Source organism: Juglans microcarpa x Juglans regia, chromosome 8D, assembly GCF_004785595.1.
Source record: "Juglans microcarpa x Juglans regia isolate MS1-56 chromosome 8D, Jm3101_v1.0, whole genome shotgun sequence".
Classification (NCBI taxonomy): domain Eukaryota; kingdom Viridiplantae; phylum Streptophyta; class Magnoliopsida; order Fagales; family Juglandaceae; genus Juglans; species Juglans microcarpa x Juglans regia.
Window position 1 is genome coordinate 2,106,406 of NC_054608.1, and position 10,969 is coordinate 2,117,374.

At 34.3% G+C, this 10,969-nt stretch overlaps 1 protein-coding gene and 1 long non-coding RNA gene across 2 annotated transcripts; one reads left to right on the forward strand and one right to left on the reverse strand.

Moving 5' to 3' along the window:
• Window positions 1-187: 187 nt before the first annotated feature.
• LOC121242052 (serine decarboxylase) lies at window positions 188-3,596 on the reverse strand. Its single transcript, XM_041139945.1, has 6 exons — window positions 3,434-3,596; window positions 3,017-3,323; window positions 2,234-2,465; window positions 1,946-2,139; window positions 1,724-1,860; window positions 188-925 (listed from the first exon to the last, which is right to left on the reverse strand). Exons 2-6 carry the CDS (start codon window positions 3,294-3,296, stop codon window positions 359-361), a joined length of 1,410 nt encoding a protein of 469 aa, XP_040995879.1. The 5' UTR covers window positions 3,297-3,323; window positions 3,434-3,596; the 3' UTR covers window positions 188-358.
• Window positions 1,050-1,824, forward strand: LOC121242054. The gene is made up of 2 exons (XR_005935881.1): window positions 1,050-1,249; window positions 1,508-1,824. It is a non-coding gene; the product is annotated as an uncharacterized LOC121242054 (long non-coding RNA).
• Window positions 3,597-10,969: the final 7,373 nt, after the last annotated feature.

The window sequence follows — 10,969 nt, forward strand, 5'->3', positions numbered from 1 at the left end:
TGTATGGAAATATGAAGGAAACTAAATCCTTATTCTTTTCAGGTTGCGTTTGGATAGTGATGCTTATTTTCAAGGATTTTGTGAATTTTAGTAAAAAAATAATGAAAAAATATTGAATAGTAATGAATAACAATAAAGAATAAATAAATAATATTAAGACATTTTGAAAATACCTAAAGTATTCTTACCAAGCAGATATGAATGCTTCATTGAAATAGGAAAAGACCGACTCCTCGGGAACTAGATTCTACTTGGATCAAGCATTCTATTACAGGTAAAACAGGAGAATGGGACGATCTGAAAATATCAATGACTAACTCATATGCGGAGTTCGAAGACAATTCCCGTTTGCTAACACTCACTTGTGCAGAGTACAAAGACAACCCTCGCTCCCAACATCCGCTGCAATACAAGGGGGCTTAACTTCTCCATCCTGATACCAGGACGAACGTTTTTCGACCAATTCATTTAAGAAATCATCCAGCTTCTCAATGGTGACATTGGGCATCACCACAACATGTGCAATATTTCCTTGACAAGCTAACTGCCACCTGCGAACAAACTCCTCATCCAAAGGTCGCTCAAACACAACTGTGCTGCTGAGCTCATTCAGCATGGCACTAATCCCTGAAGCATGTAGGCGACCCTTCAAGTAGTGAGCATTCCTAAGGCATTTCTGGACTTCTTTCTGGAACCCCTTGTAGCCCTTTTTGTTGAGGGTGTACCAGAGAAAGATAGGAGCATGACCATTCCTGCTCCCCATTATTGTGGCATCCCTTGAAGCAAGGTACTCAACATTCCTCGACAGGGCATTGATGTGCTCCAGCCTTGTTATCTGGACACCACAAGGCATTGGACACCCAACAAACTTATGGCCTGAAACACTCACACTTCCTATGGGCTTCTTGAAAGTGACTTTTGGTGCCTGTTCAGTGTTTCACCACCAAGAATAATGTGCGCAAGGAATGAAACATGAGGATGGGAAATGAATAAAAGGAAATACATGAGCTTTAAACTTTCATTCACTAACAAATAGGAACATGAAAATTCTCTATAATTGTTATATCTGTCCCCTAAACATGGAGATCAAGCCAGGCTCATCCATGGAATGGATTGATAAAAAATATCGCTCCCACTCACTATATCCACTCCAGTCTTGATATACAAGAGAAAATTAAAAAAAAAAACACCATGATAACCATATAGGACACTTTAGGTCCGGTTTCTCTCCAGGAGAGAGCAGATTAGAGTGATTCATACTTTATTGCAGAACATTCTGCATCAAGTAAGTTGACAGAAGAACATTAGCAGAATATTGCTTCTGTTGTGAAGAAGATTTATTCTGAATCTTATTACTTTATTCAAAGAGGTATTTCTTCTACTTTCATTCTATTATTAAGAGTTATCGTATACTTTCAGGAAATCTTTGGAACAAGGAGAAAAGAGCTAACCGAGTAGTTCTAGCTGATTCGTCACCCGTCTAGACTTTCTTATTTTGAGTAGCGAGGTCAATGAAGATTATGGGGTATAATTCAGTGCATTAGTTTGCTTTTGTAGCTGGAGAAAACTAAATCCTTATATACTTCAATCTGGCACAATTTGATTGATTACACAATATTTAACAACCTAATGGATGAGTAAATTCATTGGGATCACCTCATATATATTCCAAAATCTCATACATAGAACCAAATACATGAACAGTGCATATGCAATAACTTACACGTTTGACAAAAGGCATCATAAGTCCAAACAAAGCTCCATCACAATGAATGTAGAACCGATCATGGTTGAATCCATTTTCTTCAAGAGTTTGTATCACAAGATCAAGATCATCAACAGCTCCTTTGACAGTTGTCCCTGTGATATGAGTGGTTCGTCAATCAATTAAGCGAGAGTGCATGTGCTTAGACAAAAAGAGAGAGAGAGAGAGAGAGAGAGAGACCTATATTGACGTTGATGATGGCCGGTTTGTCTTTATTAGCTAGTAGTTTAACTTTAAAATCTGCACAATCAATCTCACCAGAAACCAGAGTGCCAACCTTCACACACTCCATTCTATACATTCTTGCTGCTTTAAAAACAGAATAATGTGACTCCTGTGACGCATACAAAATCCCATCTGGGAACACTTCCCTCCTGCACGAGATATGTCTAGTTTCACTCCTCGGACAAAAAGACTTTTTATCATGTGAAAGTAAAAACAACCAGGAAAAAGCTCAACATTACTTACCCAACTAAAATCCCATGAAGATTGCCTTCTGTACCACAATTTGTGATGTATCCCCAATATTCGCTCTTCTCTATTTCCCAAAGACGAGCAAACCAATCCAAAACACCAACCTCAAACTGCCTTGAATGGACACCATAGTTGCTCTCAATAAAAGGATCGCCAAGATTGTTAATTGAAAAATGCTGCAACTGTGCCAGAGCACCATAATCAAAGTCCAGATTATAAGGATAACCTGCAAGAGATATTACGATTTCAAGTGAGAACCAGACACGTTTATATGTGGAAAGAATAATACCCCAATATCCTGAATCCTAATCACTACTGTGGCTTGGATAGGAAGGTGATGTGACAACAACTAAGGAGTCATTTGGATTCAGAATCACTCTCAACCTATCTATCTCATTATTACAATTTTTCTAAATTTTCTCACAAAATATAATAAATAATTCAACTTTTTCAAATTCTAAAACAATGGCAGTGGCAGAGGGGGTTGATGAGCAAGAAAACGCCCATTACTGTAGATCGGCCAAGTTGCATGATTTCTCAATTATTTTGCTTGTCGGGGTGATTGCAGGGAACGACAGCTTCGAGGTTCCTACCCAGTAACTACAGAGGTTTCAACTACTCGAAGCCACCCAATATTCATCACCATATCCTAATGAAACCAATTATAATAGTTCTCATATAATTTTTTCCCCTTCTTTTGCATGGAAAATGAAGGCAGAGAAATTGTCCAAGCAATGATAGTATAAAGCAGAGGGATCAAATTTTGCTAATGATCACCTAAATGGCATTTGGTCCTTTCGAGGAGGGTCTTTCTGTAACGAGCCAAGACGCTAGCCATGTAGGCGTCCTTATCCCCTGTAAACTCGTCGTCTGCATCGGGCTCCGTAACGGCCAGGCAAGTGGTGTGCACGTTTGGTCCCAGCACGATCTCCCGGTCGTTCGCTTTCTCGATCGATATCACCACCGGAGGCAACGGTTCGGCCACCACTGCCGTCGGATCGAACTTCTCCAACAGGATCTCCACCGCACCACCGTTCTCTACGCTTACATCAACCATAGCTCCCTTCTACGCCGAAGCCTCAATCTAAAATCACCCACACCACCAAAAATTAAAAAAAAAAAGAAAAGGAATCCAACGAAAGATCTTCGAAATGAATACGAGATTCAGAAAGACAGAGACAGGGAGATCAGTACCTGATTGGTAAGACGGCGGATTCGCTCCAAATATCTACGGGCTAGCGAGCGAGAGAGCAGGAAGAAAAATTATGGAACTAGGTTGCCATTTAAAGGCGCAACCTCTCTCTACGAAGTTTCGCACACGTGGAATGCGTGTCTGCTGATCACCGCCAACACGACTATAATATCTTACAGGAATAAATATAAATAAAAGTTACTGTTGAGATAAATCATTTGGTATGATTTAGACTATACATTTCTTAAATTTAAAATAAAAAAATTAAAAATTGAAAACAGTCATATAATAAATACAAAATATACTCTGTTACAGTTATTTCTTTCTAGTATTATTCTAAAAAAATACACAATAATTTCAATACGCTTCACTACGCAGAATATCATCTTTGCAAGGGACATATTTGATTGCGCACGAGCCTGTCATCTCTTTCGTCTTCCTCGCTGCCCCTCTCTTTCGTCTCTTTGCACCGCTGCCCAAGAGCAAACTCAGTTCCACCATCTCAGTTCGAAGCCAATCAACCGTCTGTTGCCTTTTGTATTTGGATCTTTTATTACCAATTACTAGAGACTAAAAAGGAAAAGGCCTGCACTTTGACAAGTTCTTTCTGTTACATCCTTGGTATTCTGGAGGAACTCACGGCAATGACAACTATGCTCTACCATGGGTTTTTCTTGGACTTGGAATATCATCCTTATTCCCTTATCTGTATGCCTTTGTCTTTTTTGCTTTCACTCTTCGGTTTTTCTCATCTTTCCAGACACTTCATGTAGTTTTTGGCAAATCTTTCGTCGGTTTCTTTAGATTACTTTTTTTTTTTTTTTTTGTTGGTGCTGCCTGCAAGTGTTAGTTTTTTCTTGATTTTCAACAGTCCTTGTTGACTCTGTTGTTTTCCCTCTCACTTGTAACAGTGTTTGCCATATAATGAAGAACAAGTAGATGGTAAAGTGGTTGATGGTTGAACTGGAAAGGAAAGAGAAAGGTTACGGATGTGGAAAGGAGTGCGAAGGGGTTGGGTGGGGCTGAGATCGCGAGGTGAGGGAGAGGGAGTTAAGGATTTTCTATAGCGCTGTTTAAGATTGTGTTTAGATGTTAAAGTGAGTTGAGTTGAGTTGAGATGATAAAATATTGTTAGAATATTATTTTTTAATATTATTATTATTTTAAAATTTAAAAAAATTAAATTATTTATTATATTTTATATTGAAATTTAAAAAATTTGTAATGATGAGTTGAGATGAATCGAAAAGAATTAAAAGAATGAAACGAAGCCTAAGATAACTGTGGTGGAAAAATTAGGTGTCACTTAACTATTTTTAGGCTGTTATATGAGTAACATCAGCCGGACCAGTCCTAAGAATTTCTCTATCTTGCATCTATGTCCGCTTGAGATAAATCCTCTATAATTTTATTTATTTAAATGTTTTTTATAATTTAAAAATAATATATAATTATAACGTTAAATACATTGAGTATTATATAATATTAATCTTTAAATTATAAAAATAATCTTAATTTGAATAAATGGTGTCATGAGATTCAGAGACCAGAGACTAGTAAAAAATTCAGTTCTTTTGCAAAAGGTAGTCCGAATCGGACAAATTAGAATCACATGGTATCAATTTGAATCTAATGCTATGTGAATTTGAGAATATTTTTTAAAATAGATAAAATTTTATACATCAGTCACTATTTATTTTCACACTTCATAACTATAAAATTATTCACTACTTACCATTCGCTTTCACACAATTATTTATTTGAGATTTGTATCAATATTTTTTTTATTAGCACAACTAAGCTCTAACCGTGTGGTCCTATTCCTACCAAACTCGTGGCGCACATGTTGAGGGCTTCGAGGACTTTTTTTTTTTATTCCAAGAAAATCATAGATTAAAGAAGTGATTACAAAGATACAAGATTCTTTGAAGTGGAAGTTTCCAGCAATAGTCTCAAAACAAGTAAAAGCAACACTAGCAAATAAAAATAAAAAAAAACGGGTTCTCGAATCAAAAGATTGATTCTAACCCATATTCTGCAAGGAGGATGCAGCGTAAAAGCGGTTATATTGTCTGATAAACAGATTAAAAAACTTACAACTAAAAGTCAAGTCGAAAGGAGTGTGCTGCATTTTGCTGATCTGGTCCAGCTGAGGAAGACTATTACTGATATTTTATCTTGATCAGTGGTTAGGAAAAACAGTAATATAGGGGAATAGCAACCTGCAGATAAATTGTACACAACATAAGACCGCTATCGGCTGTGGTGGCGCGTGATCTACATGCGCCACACTAAAGAAAAGAAGAACACTCGGATTTAAAAGAGCCGAAACCGCTGACGCTGATAGTGCCACGCGTGGAGGTAGAGGACTCCTCCAAACATTCGAGGACTTGAATGTTTGGAGCGATCGCTTGAGATAAGGTGGTGTATCAAATATCTAACACCTTGAATAGATTTTTCTTTTTAATTATTAGAAACATGATATAATAATGTTAAAATAATGGAGGAAACATGATTAACATCGCCTCAAATTTTTGTGTATTTAATGACCTTAAATAAAGAGATATATAAAATAAAGTTTTATAGTATTTATTGTTGTTTATGTAAACTTTTTAAATGATATTAAATACTCAATAATATTTATCACTCTTCATTTTTTATTTTTGAAAATAATGTCATTTAAAGGTCGAAACCAAGTCAATTGTCAATAAAAATAAAAAGAAATGCTTGAATGACCCAAGGATGCTCGATTGGGGCATATAAAAGCAGGTTTTGAGCACGGGCAAGGGCCTATTCCCCCTAATTTGGGCTTTCTTTAAGATGGGCTGGCCCATTTTCATGAACAGGGTAAAGACACCTAACAATACACGTTTAACTAATGTGTCCTTTCCAAATTTAGATATAAATGATTTATTTTTCAATTATTGTTTTTTATGTAGCTGCAAGTTTGCCGGCCTATTTTGAAACGAGAATTGCTACAAATATAAAGAAATTACATAAAAATAAATTTATAAATTAATTTATTTTTTACGTAATTTGTTAGACTTACTTTATAATAAAAATAATTTTATAATCTGACGTACTACATCACGTCAATTTATAAATTTACTTTTATATAATCTTTTTGTGACTAAATATCTCTCCTTTTGAAACAACACCCCTTGCCCAAGAAAACACACACGTGCTATAAATGTAGGTAGCTTGGATTTTTCATTTTTAGTCTCAACTCAATTCTCGATTCGTCGGTAGTCAGAAAGCTTAAGTTATATCTAGGTCCGAGTAGTTAGCGTTTTAATTAGAGCCTCTTGAAATTTGTTACAAGAGATAAGAACTTCTCATTCTTAACTAGGGCTGTAATTGAGTCGTTCTTTGGCTTGTCGAGCTTGACTCGACTTAAAAAAATCGAGCTCGAGCTCGAGCTTGAGTTCGAGATTTTTATTTAACCTTTATCCGAACTCGATTCGGTAAGTTAAACTTTCAACTCGAGTTTGAGCTCGTCCCAAAAATGAGCTTGAGCTCGGCTCGAGTTGTTTGTTTGTTTTTTTAATAATATTAAATAATTAATAAATTAGATAAATAAAAAATAATAATATTAAATTTATACAACTAACAAGTAGAACCTCTATTGAATTATAAGACTTTAAAAATTTATAAGTAATTAATTTATAGCTAGTTGATATTTATCCATAATAATAATATATTATATACCTAAATAAATTATTAATACATACATATGGTATGATAGCATATATCTATTTTATATATGGTTTCCACATACTAGTATATGAAATTATTAAATCTTATCGAATAATTATTGTACAAATTATAAAATATAGCTATAAAACATATTCAATATATAGACATAAGTAATTAGGTTACATATTATATATTTAATTATAAAAGTGTTATGCTTATATTATTAGCTAATATATATATATATATATATATACATAAGTGTATGTATATATTTATCAATATATAAATGAGTTTTAATCGAGTCGAGTTAACGAGTCGACTCGGGCATAAACGAATGGGCCTTAACGAGCTTTAGTCGAGTTGAATTTAGTCGGATATATGTCAATTACTAATCGAGTGAGTATCTGCTTTCACGGTCGAACATTTTTTTTCCACAAGTTGAGTTCAATTCGAATTTAATAAGGCAAGTACTAAGCGGGCTATTGAACAAACTAATTCATTTACAGTCCTATTCTTAAGTAATATTATAGTGTTGGAATTATCCCAAATCGATTTGAAGGGGTTGGTGGTAAGAGAAAGTCTTACCCTTGAACTAGCTTTTGGGGTTAAGAGCGTTGGTTTTTAAATTTAGAAATGATTAAAATATTTTATGTAAAGTAAAAATAATGTGAACTATTACCTTTGTTCAATATATCGATTTGGTTGTCTAGATTTAAATGAATATGTGTCTTGGTACTTGAATCAATGTATGCCTCTTGGGGATATGAGCCTTAACCGTTTCCCAACTAAATAAAAGGTTGTGTCCTTTGGTGAATTAGAAATCTTTTCAATGTATTCTCTAATATTTGAAAAGTTGTGACTTCTCAAAAGTGCTCCTTCATTTTAGTTGTGGCTTTTCACAAATACACTTTCATTTATATAAGTTGTGACTTTTCACAAGTATCATTTCATTTATGTGATGTGATTTTTCACATATACCAATACATTTATATGATATGACTTTTCATAAGTACCATTTCATTTAAATAAGTTGTGACTTTTCACAAGTGTCATTTCATTCTAGTTGTGACTTTTCACAAATGCCCTTTCATTATCTATAAATAGGGAACCCCAACCACAAATTCATCATCTCCAAATTCTCTATAAAAATTAGAGAAACAATTCCTCATTCTTTTTGTCTTTCCTTTTTTTAGGATTTGCCTATTTTATATCCGGTTGGAAGATCTCATTTTGTGTGCACCGACGAGGAGATTAACGGGAACCGACGTTATTGTATCTTGGGAATAGACTGTCAAGAAGCCTAGTGTATGTTTATAATTGGAGGCGACGAAATCTACTTTAAAGAAAGTATCCATTACAACGTGACTCAACACTGGATTCTCTCTTTTTAATTTGTTCTTGTTATTTTACATATTTTCTAATTTACAAAGCGTTTCAAAATATATTCCCAACAGAGAGAGCCTATGATCACTCAACATTGGTATCAGAGCCTAAATTTACTAACAGTCTGTAAGAGGAATGAGTTGTGCTTTGACCCAAGGCTCTCTATATGTGAAGGGGAGATTGTTGAGGTTACCCCATATCGATTGTAGTAAGAGTTGGTAGTTGGTGGTCAGTTTATAAGCGTGAGAGAGACTTTCACCTCTTATCTAACTTTTGGGATTGAGAGAGCCCATGACCACCCAATATAGAAGATCTCGTCCGCCATCTTGATATACATAATCTCACACACAATTGAGTTTATTACCGATTCATCAATCTTTGCATTTTGTTTTTGTTTATGCATCATAATATTCTAGATTAAAAGCAATGTCCATTCCCCGTACAGTCAGATGAAGAGTGGACTGTCCAACGAAGGATTTATGGGAATGCATGTACAAGTACATATTATATTGTTCATTACACAAAATCTCCTGGAACATGGAAAAAAATATCTTTTTTTTTTTTTTTTTTTGACCTGAAAAGAGAGGTGGGGGTGATCAGCGTAGCTATCTTCCCTAGATGTGATCTACGCTATCCTCCCTAGATGTGATCATAGTAGCTTTTTGCAGTACTTAGTAAAGCTTATTATACGTGCTTTTTTATGATTCCAGTTGCCACAGACAATTAAGCAAGCTCATGAACAAAAACGAAAGCCCATACATTTAATTAATGGTCAGTAGCAAAGCTCTTGGATGAATAAGTAGTAGTGGTCAGGTAACTAATTTCCCTCCTTATTCCTAGATGTCACTGCAATACCTGCACACAAAATCTGCTTCGAGATTGTGCAGCCAGCTAGCATGGGCAACATCAGGATGGGTATCGGACAATGTTGCTTTAATTATGCATGCATAACCTATATATATCCTATGTTTTTTTTTTTCTCTCTCTTATAACTCTTGTTTGTATATATTAACATATAAGTAATATTTACAGTTATAGAATGTTCAAGTACTATGTATTTTTTTTGAAAAAAGTAAACAAATATAAAATCTACATAAAAAAAATTAATTTTTTAATGATGAATCATGCATACTCTTATTCAAAAAAAATGCGCTACAATTACACAAGTTATGATTATATTTTACATTACTCGTAATAACAACACCAAAGAGAGATGCATTGATTACTGCAACAAAAGACTCATTACATTAGATAAAATAATACAAGTAGAGTACTTTTTATTTGGGTGTTGTCCATGTACATTCGATTCGTCTGACTTCATGTGTCTATCTATCTTATTACTAGCTCTACCTTATGCTAGAGTCGATGCAGTACTCCTCTATCTATGACAAAGAAAGCGAGTTTTTTCGATGGAAGCCCTACTGCAACTTACTTTGCAAGCAGAGGGGCTTCAGTACTTTGCAAGATCAACATCACTTGAGCTAGAAAGTGCTTGCATGTGTTGACATCATCAACCACTTAAGAGTCCTAATTAGTTTACTAATTTTTTTTAAACAAAATTGATGGATAATCTATAAAGGTGATGATCGATCATGTGTTGGGTCACCAAGATCTATATATATATATATAGTCACGCCCCTATCCTAACTTTGATTATTAGCCACAAAATTACCATTAAGAAAGTAATTAGTTCTTCATTAATTTAATATATATACAGAAATCAAGATGATGATCATATATGATGTGGACTGCATGCATGCTTAAAATACAATGACCCATGTTTTGTGAGATTTGTTTAGTATAATTATCGACCACAATGATGCTAAAAAAATATGATTAAAAAAATAATTATCCACCAATATAATTAACATTCAAGCAGTGCCCTCATGATGAGGCATGAGTGGGAACATCACATTATGGTTCATGATCATTATGTAAATGCACATGATGATGGAGACAAATTCATTGAGATTATGGTATATAAATTGAATGGATTTAAGGCAAGCTATATATCTTGAAGAAAAGAACACTTCCTTGTCAATCTTCTATCCCATGCAATACATCATGAAGATTATCTCTCCATGTTTTCTGATTACTCTCTTGAGAATTTCTCTCTCCATTGCTTTAGTAATTTGACAACCAAACTTTGGGGCACAATTTATTTATTGTGCAATATTTAAGATTGCTCGAATAATACTATTTTACTATTATTTATAAACAGTTTACTATTATTCTAAATTATTCATTATTTTTCACTATTATTTATTATTATTCACAGATTATTTGAGATCGCATCAGCATCCAAATGTAGTCCTAATCTATTTTACTTGAGAATTTTAGGCTATGTTTGGTTGGCAAGCATGCTCCGACCTATCTTAAACTAATTATTGATGAGATTTACTAGTTTTTCAACTTCTCATAAAAAAAATTAAACCCATCTCAACTTACTTATACTACAA

Coding starts and splice junctions, on each gene's coding strand:
- LOC121242052 (XM_041139945.1), bottom strand. CDS start 3,296: ATGGTTGATGTAAGCGTAGAGAACGGTGGTGCGGTGGAGATCCTGTTG. Junction 2,466..3,016: donor AAGGACCAAATGCCATTTAG/GTGATCATTAGC, acceptor TATCTCTTGCAG/GTTATCCTTATAATCTGGAC. Junction 926..1,723: donor TGATGCCTTTTGTCAAACGT/GTAAGTTATTGC, acceptor AACACTGAACAG/GCACCAAAAGTCACTTTCAA.